We start from the raw sequence: 14,862 nt of genomic DNA, 5'->3' as shown, positions 1-14,862 counted from the left end.
CACCACGCGAGGGGGAAATTACCCTCTCCACGTTCCCTTGCCTAAAAGTTGCCAACAGTGTGGCCTGGTGGATTTACATTGTACACGCAAGTATCCTTGGCCAAGTGCTTTTCTCCCATTAGTCCCAGCCTACACAAAATACATCTCATACACATTATATAAAAGTCTTGATGGTTGGCTTTGTGCAAAAAGTGCATTATGCACTAATATTTTATTTGACAAATGAATCCATAGCAAAGGACATAGCTGAAACACCCACAAACCCAGTCACCCATTCATTCAACATTCATGAACGCAACATAACAACAGCCATGTTGTGTAAGTACACCTCGGGGAACATCGTGTTACTTGTAGTATTTCAAACTCATTATACACGTTCTACTAACATTTCAGGTAACTGATGTTAACCCATATACAGCTGTTGTTAACTTTTCTTAAACATAATATTTCTTTAAAATTGACAACACTCTAATTCATGTACTCAATTTAATCCCTGAGATAGTTCATATACACCACAGAAGTGACATCATTAAACAGTCACAGAGTAGACACACTAGCTTAATCATGCTCTTCATGTCATAATGAATCAGGTACGATCAGTGCTACGATGGAGGTCATCTGCTGTTTCAATCCTGAACGGCAGGCCTGGTAGTTTCAGTGTATTCCCAGCACTTCAAGGTAGAACTTCACAGATCCCTCTTCTCCTCATAGTGACAGATGCATGAGGCCCTCTGACTGTCCATGTAGGGCTTGCAGCCCATATGCATGACCGCATCGAACAGGAGAGTCACAGCAGACTCACAAGCTGGAAAGAGATATTGCGCAACAAACAATTAAGTCATTACATCATTTACACACCTGATTTGGCATTATGACATTTGACAATGTAGAGGGAATATAGATTTATTTGTATTATTATTATTATTATTTCGTTTATTTATTTTTTTTAAAGATCAATATTCCATTGTTTCTAAAAGGAAGCAAGAGACCTATCACCAATGGGATCAAAATGGACTAAGCAGTCACATTCCCAAATCTGTGGTTATATAAACAAACACTTATGCCTATTGGGATCTACATGTAAAGCTTGAAATGCTGCTGCTAGTACCTGAACTAGCATCCATTTAGAACAAGAGCCTGTAGTTCAAAATATTATTTATTGTGTCAAGGTGAAATGAACCTATGAGTGACTGGAGAGCATTTAACACTTAAAGTGCAGTTTCTCCAGTATAGACCTCGTAAGGAGATGACCGTGAAAGAAACTGGTGAATGCTTACAGAGAACCAAGACTCGCACTTTTTCAGCTCACTAGTGTTTCTGTATCTGCATTTAGTATAATAATAATAATAATAGTAATCTTTATTTACAGAACACATATTTACTTATTTACTTTTTTAAATCCATGATTCAAAGTGCTTCACAGAGGCAACAAAATAAAACAGTCATCAAATCATCAGGTTTTAAAAGAAAACGAAGAAAATAAATACAGTGGCACCGCAATACAGATTTTTTTTTGTAGTCTTCCCTATATAGTGGTAAAACATGGCACTTTATCTGATCCTGTAGCATGCCTCTGCATTTATTGAACAGAGTGTGCTATGTTAAAATAAAGCCTCACTTAGAATCAGTTTGGTTTTACATTTCACTTCAATTTATTTTATGACGTATAAAATCACTTGAACTTGAGCTTGTTAGTATGTGTTATTGAGAGTCACTGGGCATTGAAACCCAAATTGTTTAACACTTAATTTTTCCTTAAGTATACTAGCTAGTTTAGACAGTCCATGGATACAGTGGTTCTGTATTGACTCAGGAAGGGCTCACCTTGGACACTGTGGTCCAGGCCTAGTGTCCTTTGCAGTTTCCTGCAGATGGTCTCCAGGCAGTATTGGAACTCCTCGTCACAGACATGCTTCTCTGTTGCACACGTGTCATAGCATCTGTCATGCTGATTACAGCACTTTGTCATGGATGGGATGCCAATATCAAACTTTGAGACAATAGATGTAGGGGGAAAATGCGTTATTTCAGTATAAGTGCATTTTTTGGATATAAGATAATATGCTTATGTATTAACATGAACAGTATTATCACTGATACCTTAAACCCAAACAGAGGTGACCCACACCCATTAGGTGGAGGGGGCTTGTAACCTGGACGCGGTATGGGTATATAACCTGTATGGAACAAAAGTAAAGATGAATGCTCTCCCACCTCAAACTAACCGGCTATCTACAAAGATATTCCAATGGTCTGAGATTGGTGCAGCTATGTTTTTCAGGGTTTTGATTAACCAGGTGGCTATAGCGTGGATATACATGGTAAGTCATACATTATATAGGGTAGGTAGGCCCACCTTGTGAGGTAGCAAGTAGTTTAAAATAAGAAACGTTACTGTGTTTTGTAAAATGTTCTCACAGGGGCAAAGTTTGCTGGCCCTTACCATCACTGCATTTGAAGTGACAAAGTCCATCATCCCCACCAAAAAGATCCAGAGCTGCATTTAAGTATTTGTCTATCTTGTGAATACCGTTTCGTATGGTTTTCAAAGTCATTCGCCAGTCTGGAGTTTCAGGCTCGCGGTTATGCTGGGATGAAAACACACCAGTCAGAATTAGCATTGCAAACGCGAAGCCGGCAACGACGTGCATAGTAACCTACACCCGCGAAAACAATAACAAAGTCTTATACAGAAGTGACATTCCGCTTAGACTGACAGAGGGAACACTGGCGTAATTTCCTAAAATCGAACTGTTTCTATAGCGCGTTTAACCCAATGGTGCACTACAAAGTAATACTTTCCTAACAACTGACGGCTTCATAGACTGCTTCTGTCCAAGAAGTTCACACTTCCGGACTTGCGTCATGTCAAAACAATAAACCAATGAGATCCCTCGTGGCGTAACGGAGGTTAGCGTGGCATCCGAGCAAGGTCCAAGTAGATGCACCCCCACACCCTGCATTCTGTATGGGATCCATTTAGGGAAGAAAACGAATATTTAAAAGGCAGCCTTAACGTCACAAAAAACCGATATGGGCAATTTCTCTGTCGTGAGCCTGGTTACGTTTTAGAGTTAAACACTGTCTTAAACGTGCATGTTACGGAAGAAGTCACGTGTCATAAGCGCCTGTGACCCTTCTAATCTCTCCTCAAACCATCTGAATCATCGCCCTAGGTTTCGCGAACACAACGCAGCAAGTTAAAACGCACAAAAAGCCACCTCTAGTGGTAATTGTGAGACTTCGTGATGAACCGCAACTGAAATCAACATTAACCTGAGCCAAACCACAGGTGCCTTTAACAAAACACTGGGTCTTAAGATGCCACGTAACTTCTTCTGCAAAATGCGAGTTTAAATATGTGTTCAACTATAAAACACAGCTAAGCTAACGACAAAGCAAATGCTTGTTTGTGAAGTTGACAGTTTTCTAAATCCTTTTGTCTTTAAATTGCTCCCATAGGACCAGCTAAACCCATCTACCAGCTCATGCTGGTTTTCAGCAGCTTTCACCCAGCAGGTTTGAAACTGCTCCTTTGATATAAGGATATAAATAGAAAGCCTTTCCAGTTCCACCAGTGTCCAAGTGTAAGTGCACCCTAAATTGTATTTTTTTAAAAGCTGTAAATTGAGATTGATTGAAGTGTGATGCAACACAAGCTGTTAATACTGGTGTTAATTTTGACCAAATTCCCTTCGTTATTTTAAATCAGCATTTTATCGATTGAAAATGGCAGCACGGCATCTACTGTTTAAAATCATCCTGAACTTACATATGTGTGAGTCTGATTAGTATTTGCTGATCGTTCACAAGAATTGGATCCCCTACATCCTCAACCCCTCTCGGTCCCTTGCCCACTTTTTAGCATTTTTTAAAATGCAGTGAGGGGAGGTAGGCTCAGAACGGGCAGGGGGTGAATTTACACTTTAATTAGCTCAGGTAAGCCAATTATAGCCTAGCAAATAAATCCTGTTTATAATTAACACTTAGACAAATACTAATACATTTTTCTTTTTGAAATCCTGAGTGTCTACAGTAACAGTACATCATTAGTTGTAAATCAAAACAGTTTTGGTAATAATTTACATTTTATTCAAATGATTAGTCAAGCAATGAAGAAATACTATGTTTTCTAGAAACTTAAATTACTCCAGAAGTTTAGACATTCAGAAAAAAGTACAATAAACATCATGAATCAGATGGTTCAGTAGTCCATTCAACAGGATCCTCACACTAGGCTGCAGAGCCCAGGAACAAGTCCCCTTCCAAAAACAGTGGCAACCTCTTCACCATCTGTATCAAAAGTCCAGTCTCCTCAGTGAATATGGCATTGAAAGGCAAGGAAGCATACCACTATGACGAGCTCTTCAGGGTACTAGCACTCTTCTATGGGTGTCAAGGAAAGCATCTTCTGACGTTCTTAAATTCCATCATGATTGAGAATGAAGGGAGTGTGTGTGTGCCTCCATCAGATTGGCAACAGGAACTTACAGTATATTTAACAGTCTGTCCATTAATGACAAAAAGAAATCATCAGACTAGTATCTTATTCCAGTAACTAAAAAAAAAGGAAGATTTGCAAGGTTCTGTACTGGAAGATTGACCACCTCTCTGTTGGTTCCCGGTTATGCATCCAGGCAGTTCCCATGGAGTGAGTTGGAAAGTGTGTTTGAAGGGAACAACTTAAAAGACCTCACAGTATGGTTAGCATTGGTCTGGTTTTAGTAGAATTTTCCTATCTTCATGGTTTCTTAAAAACACATTTACATATTACATACATATATTCTCTCATATATATACTCTAAAATGTCCAGAGGCGTGGGCCTCATCCTCCACGGAATAAGCTGTTTAGTCTGTCAAGTTCTTGACAGTTATCCATGGTCATCTGGTCAGCTTTCCGCCGAAGACGTTCATCTCTATAAACCTTAGCAGCATACAGCAGATCTGTTTCTGAGAGAGAAAAAAAAAAAAAAACAAACAAAAGAGACAGTCATTCGATTGCAGTTTGAACAAGGAACTTGTTAAACATGTTTGGAAATCAGATGAAATCAGACCATTCCTATCCCTCTAATGGCGGAAGCTGAATTGTGTAAAGTTATTTGGTTGAGCCTTCATTTCAAGTCAGGATATTTTTGTGTTTCACTAGAACTGAAAGAAAGTTGGCTATCCACTGTTATGTTACAACTCATTTAATAGCCAGAACAGCCACCATGATACAGCCAATTACCACAGTCAGTGCTCTTTACCAGTAACATGAGAGCAACAGAAGATTCTAGGTCCAACGTTTTGCTCTCTCACCAGTCTGCCTTATATGTGCAGTAAAACTGCTTTGATGCTACGCTATAAGCGTTGTAGTGAGTAAAAGATTCAGCTCAATGTTCCACAAATGTCTGCAATCTTTTAAAGCTACTGGCAAAATGCTGGCTATTCTTGGCAAATACACACCAACATAGGCAAATGTTAACCCACCTTTGGAACACATCACAAACATGAAACCTACCTACATAAAAGCTTTGTGAGTAAGACAGAAAGAGAGAAAAGTATGGCAGCAACTTACTTGTTTGTCTCTCTTTCCAGCAGTTGTTTCGCACATTTGACACATAGTCCTCCTCTACGCCCTTTTCAATTTTCTGTAATGTTGTCCCCTTGTATTCCGATCTGAAGTCTCTGTTGACGAAGTAATCTACTTGCAGGTTCTCAGTCTGCCTCTTAATCGTTTGACCTGTTGACCTGAAATAAAACAACACACACAACAGGCCTCAGATAACATGTCTGAAATATACTTTACTCCAGGACCCTGACCTTTAGACGTTGTTGTTTTTCTTTCTCTGTACAGACTTCGTAGTGGCTTATGTCAACATAAATTCTGTTACAATCTTAAGTTAAAAAAAAATACTTTAAGTACTGTTCTATTTACTATAGAGTTCAGTACTCAAGAGCTTCAAACAGGCCAGCATGTATTTGTAAATGTATCAAATTGAGTTCTGACTAGGTGCTGTTTAGGCTACATACGGTTTGGAGTAGAGGCTGTGCGTTTAATCAAATAGAGTTGTGAGCAGGTGGTGTTTAGGCTACATATGGTTTGGAGTAGAGGCTGTACGTTTAATCAAATAGAGTTGTGAGCAGGTGGTGTTTAGGCTACATACGGTTTGGAGTAGAGGCTGTACGTTTAATCAAATAGAGTTGTGAGCAGGTGGTGTTTAGGCTACATACGGTTTGGAGTAGAGGCTGTACGTTTAATCAAATAGAGTTGTGAGCAGGTGGTGTTAGGGCTACATACGGTTTGGAGTAGAGGCTGTACGGGGGCGTGGACACCATCATCTGGCTCAGGATGGACACCAGCAGCAGCACGATGATGGGCATCAGCTGGATAAACATGGAGAATCCGCCCTGGAGGAAAACAACAGGCTTGACTCATCACGGGACACCAGTAAGCAACATGCATGCATGAAGGTCATGGTCGTACATAAGGTATGATATGAAGAAAATCCAGACATTAAAGTTAATAAACAAGCTTTTAAGTGTTACTGCTCCTTAAATGTGAAAAAATTGTCTGGGTTGAAAATGGCTCAACACGCCATCTACTGTTTAAAATCATCCTGACCTTGCAAGGCCGATGCTGATGTAGAGTCACCCATTTGGGACTTAACTAAAAATTAGTGTGAGTCTCATTTTCATTAGCTGATTGGGACTATCATCACAGGAGTTTATGCCCCCATCTCAGCACCACTTGCCCGCAAATGATGCAGTGGGTGGAGTTACACTTTAATTGAGTTTAGATATCGCATGGAAAAAAAAAAAAACACCTAACTGAAAACTACAGCTGCACTAAAATTAGTGTAATTCAGAAGAGAGACGAGGAAGGCATGTTAGCGGGGAAGGCATGTGGTCTCAGAAGGTGCAGTGTGATGGCCAGCATGTTAGCGGAGCGGTGTGGTCTCATAAGGTGCAGTGTGATGGCCAGCATGTTAGCGGAGCAGTGTGGTCTCAGAAGGTGCAGTGTGATGGCCAGCATGTTAGCGGAGCAGTGTGGTCTCATAGGTGCAGTGGCAGCATGTTAGTGGAGCGTTGTGGTCTCATAGGTGCAGTGTGATGGCCAGCATGTTAGCGGAGCAGTGTGGTCTCATTAGGTGCAGTGTGATGGCCAGCATGTTAGCGGAGCAGTGTGGTCTCATTAGGTGCAGTGTGATGGCCAGCATGTTAGCGGAGCAGTGTGGTCTCATTAGGTGCAGTGTGATGGCCAGCATGTTAGCGGAGCAGTGTGGTCTCATTAGGTGCAGTGTGATGGCCAGCATGTTAGCGGAGCGGTGTGGTCTCATAAGGTGCAGTGGCAGCATGTTAGCGGAGCAGTGTGGTCTCATTAGGTGCAGTGTGATGGCCAGCATGTTAGCGGAGCGGTGTGGTCTCATTAGGTGCAGTGTGATGGCCAGCATGTTAGCGGAGCAGTGTGGTCTCATTAGGTGCAGTGTGATGGCCAGCATGTTAGCGGAGCGGTGTGGTCTCATAAGGTGCAGTGGCAGCATGTTAGCGGAGCGGTGTGGTCTCAGAAGGTGCAGTGTGATGGCCAGCATGTTAGCGGAGCGGTGTGGTCTCAGAAGGTGCAGTGTGATGGCCAGCATGTTAGCGGAGCAGTGTGGTCTCAGAAGGTGCAGTGTGATGGCCAGCATGTTAGCGGAGCGGTGTGGTCTCAGAAGGTGCAGTGTGATGGCCAGCATGTTAGCGGAGCAGTGTGGTCTCATTAGGTGCAGTGGCAGCATGTTAGCGGAGCGGTGTGGTCTCAGAAGGTGCAGTGTGATGGCCAGCATGTTAGCGGAGCAGTGTGGTCTCAGAAGGTGCAGTGTGATGGCCAGCATGTTAGCGGAGCGGTGTGGTCTCAGAAGGTGCAGTGTGATGGCCAGCATGTTAGCGGAGCAGTGTGGTCTCATAAGGTGCAGTGTGATGGCCAGCATGGGCGCCCACTCACCTCTCCCCTCTCCTCTGCCCGCTCCCGCCGTGTCTGCTCCTGGGGGCTGTAGCGGGCCCTGCCGTTGGTGAATGTGTGTGGGCTTGCTACAGACAGAGAGGAACACACAGAAGCCATCAACATCACCTGCACACAAAATCCTCTTAAAAATACTAAAAAGGTCCATTTTGTTACTTTGATGCAAATAAAAAGAGGTTTTGCAACACATTTTATTGCCTAATGAAACAGGGTCCTCGGAACTACCTAAAAAAAAATCCCTCTGCAATTCCCGAGCCACCATCAGCGCAGATGAACAAAAACGCAGCAGGGTGAGAAATTAAACAGGACATATACTGCACTGCAGAGAACAGAAACTACATAGTATTCCCTATACACATTCAAATGTACACATTCACATCAGCATGAAGATGATCATTCTTTCATTAGGAGGAGGTCTTGTGTTTGGATGATGACTCACTAATCTAGAACAGAAGCATGACTGGTTAATTGGGACACTTGTATTCTTAGACTGCAGGTGAGGAGCGGAGGCCTAAATTCCTCAAATAACCACCATCACACGATTCTGTACATCAGGCAATGACAGCAATAGAAAAGGGCCCTTGGGACCAAGATTCTTAGCCTTGCTAAAAACGAAAATGGCCCATTAGCAGTCATGGCAACACAAAATCTGCAGTCTTTTTTGACCAACTGTCAAAATGTCCCAAACATTTTAAATGTCCCAAAATACTGACACTAAGCAAATTAAAACACACTAAACAAAGCACTTTAAAGTGTCATGTGAGAAACAAACATGACGTGCTTAGAGCATTTCACAGAAGGTTTGATGACACAAGGTTCAAAGACAGGCACTCACAGGTGAAACCTCCGCCAAAGAACATGTTGAAGAGGTCTTCTGGAGTGATGTCCGCCTCGAAGCCGCCATGTTGGAAATTGAAGTTGCCGTGTCCCTGCCCTGGGCTGCTGGGCTCCTCCCCTCCTGTGACATCATACTGCTTCCTCTTATCTGGGTTGCTAAGGACGGCGTAAGCGTTGCCGATCTCTGGATGAAATGACACAGGAGCAAACGCGTGTCAAAGCACAGCTCAAAAGCGAAGCGGTACGTTTGCATAGCACAGTTTTAATGGGGGCTGTCTGACAGGAAGAGGTATTATTATTACTTTTGAAGGCCTCCGTAGCCCCGGGGGCGTGATTCTTGTCAGGGTGAAACTTCAGTGCAAGTTTCCTGTAGGATTTTTTCAGGTCCTCATCATTAGCATCCTTGCCCACTCCCAGTACTTCATAGTAGTCCTTGCATGTTTTTATCCTGAAGGAAACAGAGAGAAGAAAAAAAACAACATCTGTATCTTCAACTGTAACGGGTGAATATAAGAGACCATGACATTTATATTATAATGTTCTCAAGTGAAGCTTTATAGCGCCATGACTAATATTAAAAACATGAACAGACATTCAAAGTGTAAGTGATATATCAGAATTAGTAAAAGTTTAAAAGAATGGTGCAGCGAATGTAATATGCACATGTGAAAACCTCTTCCAGGTGCAAAACATTACGATTGCTATACGATAGCGTAACCATCACTACAAAGGCTTACATGATAAGTACAAAAGGTTAAAACAGATTAAGTTTTAAGACTGTTTTGAAGACAAATACAATGTATCAACACAACACACGACCCTTGTATCCTCCCTGTGTTCTTTCCTGTCCTCTAAATACCATAAGCCCACCAGAGAGCAAATTAGCCTTCACTTAGGGAGGCGTGGAATTCAGAGGTTTGATGAACAACACAACACGCTGTCCCCAATGATCAAAGGCCATGTCCTCAAGGATGGGCTGAAATAGCTATCCGACTGTCTTCACAGACTTACAACTGAGTTCAAAAAGCAGTTTAAAAGGTGTTACTCTTCCACACATCAGTGCTTTTCAGGAATGTGCATCTCTCCTCCAACGTATCCCACTTCTCTGACTAAATGTGTTGGCCATCCAGCAAACACACACACACACACACACACACACACACACACACACACAACTGGTCCCTTCCCCCAATGGCCTCATGGGCACTTAGCCAAGTATCAAGGGTTTCCATGGCAATAGCAGGGTGAGTCGAGCATTGCAGAGACCGCAATGTCCTGTTTGAAGGGCTGATTAAAAGGCAACACATCCCTTCAAAAGCAGTCGCATCAGCCAATGCAACACACAAGCCAGAGGAGAGCAGGTTGTGACAGAGCCCCAGGGCCAGCTCAGCCCCTAGCTGACGCAAAACAAATGCAAAACGGGCACGACTTCTCCTTGCCAATCTTATTGCTTATCTTCATTTATCTGCATAATTCTATTGGGCTCCAATCCTTTACAAAGAAGTCTGGGGTGGAATACATTTCACACACATGTGCTCCAAAGAACATTAACATGTCTTAAAAAGTGGTTGGTGTGAAAATGTGTAAACCTACTCTTGGACACCTTCTGTAGTCATGTTCCATAAAACAGTATAAATAATTATAAAAATAGATGCTGCAAATAGAAGTTATATATTTGACTATGATGTGTTTATATGCCCATCTTCTCTTTGAACATTTGGGTTGTCTGACTGGGCTGTGGACGTGTGGTGTATGTCCCTCCCTACTCTTTAGTGTCCGATTCACTATGGATGGATACCTGGCCTTTGTTTATATAGCACAGTTTATATTGTCATGTGTGGGTTGTGATTTTCCATAAAAGATTTGTGTCTGTGGCTGATGGACTGATGGGCGCCACCATCAACTATCCACCACTCTTCTAGCCTGTTAAAATCCTCTGTTTTTATTCCAGCAGTAACTAAATGCAAATTCTGTATTTAAATGACCACTGAGCCTGGTGTCATTATCCTTTTGTCACACAACTCCAAGGGTCTTGGTGTTGTAGGAGCAGCACAGCTCTTGGCTTCAGCTATATTAGCAGGGGACACTGAGCTCTGCTGCGGGCAGGGCTCCATAGCTCTCACATGGGTATACTGATGCAATGCTGAGACATGACTAGCACTGCACTCTCAGAGCATCCACAGTAACCTTCCAGAGCCTTTACTGTCTGTAGGACATAGCAACTTGGTGTTGCCCTTATGTATGCTTACCAAATGCAAAAACATTAGCTTTGTTCTGTTAGAGATTCTTATCATTGGTACTGGCAAATGTGGGTAGAAAATCCTGGTGAGATATGGGAAACTACAGGTTAATGAGTTTCTTCTGCATGGTGAATGGCATTTAGGTGGAATTCCCAGGTTGTAGGTACTTACCTCAACTGCATTGCAAGAAGTCTTATCTCGTCTCAAGTGAGAAAACATTTAAGGGGAGAGTGCACAGACCCATAACCAGAAAATCAGGTTTAGACTAGACACACGTATCATGAAACGATCATTCAGTCGTTTGTCCAGTCAGAGCCCCAAAGTAACTTGCATTATGTAAGTGCCTGTCCGGGGTTAAGTGCAGAACATTCTTTGGCTTGACAGTTTGCGATATCAGTAGAGAGATTCCCAAACACGTCGTTTTTTTTATTCTTTATTATTACACAGAAAAGATGCTAAAGTCCTTGTGCTACTGGTTGTGGACTTCTCCATAGGAACATTACTGAGCTGAAGCGTCCATTTCACAGACGATGACTAAATCAGCTGAACTGCACATGAGCCCACAAACTAGGCCATGGCGAACCTCAAATGACCTCTCGAGCGGAAAGAGTGCTACCCACTGCCACAGTTTTTCCCCCATCAGCTGCACAGAACTGGGACACAGGCCCATACCAAACAGAGCCCGCATTAAGGGGTCTTGAAAGGGTGAGCGAACGCGTGGAACCTGCCATGACCATGGAGGTATACAGTAAAGAAATACGGAGATCTGTGCTCAGTGAGGCAGAGAGAGGACCGTAGAAGGGGGGGGGAAGTAACATGGAAGAAAGGATGGGTGGGCGAAGGAATGAAGAGAGCGACAGAAGAGAACATGTGGCAGCTTCTCACCTTCGTACACCCTCCGTCTGATCCTTGGTGAAGGGCTTGGCATGCTCTCCTGCTCCATCCTGGCCAGCTCTCTCCGACCGCTGGTTGGAGTCACCACTCTCAGAGGGCTTCCTGTAGTGAGCATTGCCATTCCCTGCAGAGCTGCCATTTCTCGATGTAGCATCTAGTAACACTGCCACACACACACACACACACACACCAAGTAAAATACTCTCCTCTTTTGAACACACACGTAACCTAATCAGTCTTTGTAAAAATGACTCAGGGGCTAATATAAACGGGATGTACCAAATATCTAATAAACAATTTTAAGTCAAGCGCAAAACTGCCAGTTTGAGGCCCAACTCCAGCAAGTCAGCTACAAGGACTCAGCCCTGGGGAACCATGAACATGCGCTCCTGACAGCCTGCCTGAGCGCTGTTAAGCTGCCCTTAGAAACTTCATGGGTGTCAGGGTCAAATTCTATGTACACAAGGGGTTTCAGTTAATCCTTCTTCAATTCTGTAAACTAGTGAAGTCAGCTAAAGTTCACTTTAATGAAACAATCTCTTTTTGTGAAGATTAGACCAGGTCTAAGTAGTCCAGAAAAAAAAAAAACATGTTATCTCATTGATGATCCATTATACACAGCAGTGACTTATAGTGGAAAAATACAACTCTGATACGAAGGGACAACAAGTCAAGGCAACTGAGGTTAGGCAAGCCTCATCTCATACCTGCAAGATGATTGGCAAATCAATCAAACCTATGATTTGATGATGAGCGCCAGCTGGGTTCAGTTACAGAGAGCCACAAGCAGAGGCTCCACAGAATAAGTAACCAATTTTAAATAATTGAGTAAAATGGAGTAAAACTGAACAATAAAGAGAGATGTGGATGTGCATACATCATACATTGTGCAGACATGCAGGCTACACAATGCTTTTACTCAAGTTGTTTGATATTTTTTTGTTGTTTTGTCCCATTCCCTTTCCACTTTCTAAAACAACAGACAATACAGACAGACATGTTGATGGTAGCCTGGTATCTCTTTTAGAGTCAAACACTTTATTGGAGGATTGTGGCCAAGCCTAATCATCTCTTACTGCTTCCAGTGCACCCCATTACTACCCTGTGATCCATGCTCAGTTCTTACCTACTGCCCTATATCCCTTCAAATCCCCTGAAGATTAGCCAGACACAAAAGCATGGTGCAGCTGCACATTATTGTAGGAAGGAGCCTGATGAGGCCGCCATAAAAGGCAAACTAATTCAGCAGACAGAAACCAACACTTTAGACCACATACTTTGTAAATGTAACAAGTGTTCTCCTCTTCGCTAGACTAACAGCCGACTGGTGGTCGTCATCGGGGTACCAACCACACACACTGGCCATTTAATTTAATTTTAAGGCCAATTGCACCAGTCAGGGGGCAGTAACACTTTGATCTACTGTGTTGAATAGGGGTGTTAATATTATATTTTTGAAAATTAGTATGTCATTTGCCCGGTAGTCAAATGACACGTCAGTGAAAGCTCAGGCGGCTTAACTTCAGTCATTGGATGACATGACTGACATGATCGAAACCTGGCACTTTTGCGAGATTGAAGGACTGAATCCCATTGCAAGACCTTGTAATTCTCTAACTACGAACTACAGTCGATAACTAGTTACATTTTATATAAAAGGCCATCAGCTACGACTGAACATAACGTCAACCAGCGTTAGCGTTGCCTTACACAAAGCTCACAAGTTAAGTGGGAGTCTAACATTTCAACATAACATTTACATCCTGAACAATCTTTCGTTTAAACTAGCTAGCAGTAATTTCTGTTTCGAGGTAATGGTAGCCATTCGTAAGATGTCTGCATAATATCCTCTGTTGATCATTACCAGCTAGCTAGCCATGTTTTCAATTAGCTACCAAGACCGAAAACATCGACAGAGCTTCTATCGTACTCGATAGATATTATTAGCGACATTATATGGTGGCACCAGGAGATGATGGTGTAAAGTAGTTATTTACCGAAAGTAGGAGGTTAATTGTCACTGAACAGTCTGATCTGACTTGGTCAGTGGTCATCTAACTGCTACGTAACATTAGCCAAGACCTAGCAATGATGCTAACGTCAAGGGTTAGGTAGGTAACGTTAGCTATCATTAACACTGTCAATTTAACACGACTGCAAAACTGACACATTGTCATACATCATTAACCAACAGTTCGGTAACTGGGTCATATTAACGTTAGTTAAAGAAGTTCACCATGCGATTCTGTAATAAAGATATCATCAAAATCAGCTTCTGTCGTTAGCTAGCTGTCGTTACCTATTGGTACCTATGTGTGTAATCCTGGGAGGGTTCGAAGCTAAAGAAATTCAAGTTAGCCGTGCTACCCTACTATTTTACTACAAGTTAGCTTAGCATATATAAAATAGCTGATGTCTAACATTAGCTTACAACTCGTTAGCTAGCTAGCTAGCGAAAGCCAAGTTGAATTAAGGAGGTTAGCTTGTTACTACAAGATGACTTTTAATCTTACCTTTCGCTTTGTCTGTTGGATAGAGCTTTTCAGCCTTATGCAAAAATCGCACTGCCTTTTCCTTATCTCCTGCTTCTAAGGCTTTAGTGGCAATGTTTATACATCTTTCAGCTTCGTCTCTGTTGCCTTCCATCTTCCTTCCTCTTCCACCCCCCGCTCAGCTGATACCTTCAGAGGCTCAAAACCGCAAAGCGATGTATTCCATGCTTTTGATTGCAGCACATTCGACTGTTCTGTTTCTGGACAAATTATAGACTAAGACCTTATTAAAATAACCGAAAGACAATATTATTTTCACGACAAGTCATACACGTTTTGAATTTTGAATTTAATTTCGATATTTACCAAAGAAGCTAAAGAAGGATTTAGTCAGGTCCACATCTTATTCAATCATTCA

The 14,862-nt window shown here is 42.3% G+C and overlaps 2 protein-coding genes across 3 annotated transcripts; both read right to left on the bottom strand.

Moving 5' to 3' along the window:
* Window positions 1-268: 268 nt before the first annotated feature.
* Window positions 269-2,841, bottom strand: pla2g12a (phospholipase A2, group XIIA). The gene is made up of 4 exons (XM_080859116.1): window positions 2,444-2,841; window positions 2,101-2,177; window positions 1,825-1,990; window positions 269-805 (listed from the first exon to the last, which is right to left on the bottom strand). Exons 1-4 carry the CDS (start codon window positions 2,649-2,651, stop codon window positions 687-689), a joined length of 570 nt encoding a protein of 189 aa, XP_080715242.1. The 5' UTR covers window positions 2,652-2,841; the 3' UTR covers window positions 269-686.
* A 1,251-nt stretch (window positions 2,842-4,092) lies between these two features.
* Window positions 4,093-14,613, bottom strand: dnajb14 (DnaJ heat shock protein family (Hsp40) member B14). Of its 2 annotated transcripts, none has more exons than XM_080858681.1 (8): window positions 14,466-14,613; window positions 11,944-12,115; window positions 9,121-9,266; window positions 8,817-9,002; window positions 7,964-8,049; window positions 6,281-6,390; window positions 5,558-5,730; window positions 4,093-4,950 (listed from the first exon to the last, which is right to left on the bottom strand). In XM_080858681.1, exons 1-8 carry the CDS (start codon window positions 14,596-14,598, stop codon window positions 4,826-4,828), a joined length of 1,131 nt encoding a protein of 376 aa, XP_080714807.1. In that variant the 5' UTR covers window positions 14,599-14,613; the 3' UTR covers window positions 4,093-4,825. The 2 variants fall into 2 exon arrangements, with proteins under 2 accessions (XP_080714807.1, XP_080714806.1); XM_080858680.1 differs by having other exon boundaries at window positions 4,093-4,944; window positions 14,466-14,601.
* Window positions 14,614-14,862: the final 249 nt, after the last annotated feature.

The sequence above is a fragment of the Sprattus sprattus genome (genome assembly GCF_963457725.1).
Source record: "Sprattus sprattus genome assembly, chromosome: 20".
Classification (NCBI taxonomy): Eukaryota; Metazoa; Chordata; class Actinopteri; order Clupeiformes; family Clupeidae; genus Sprattus; species Sprattus sprattus.
This window is presented reverse-complemented; position numbering and strand designations above follow the sequence as displayed.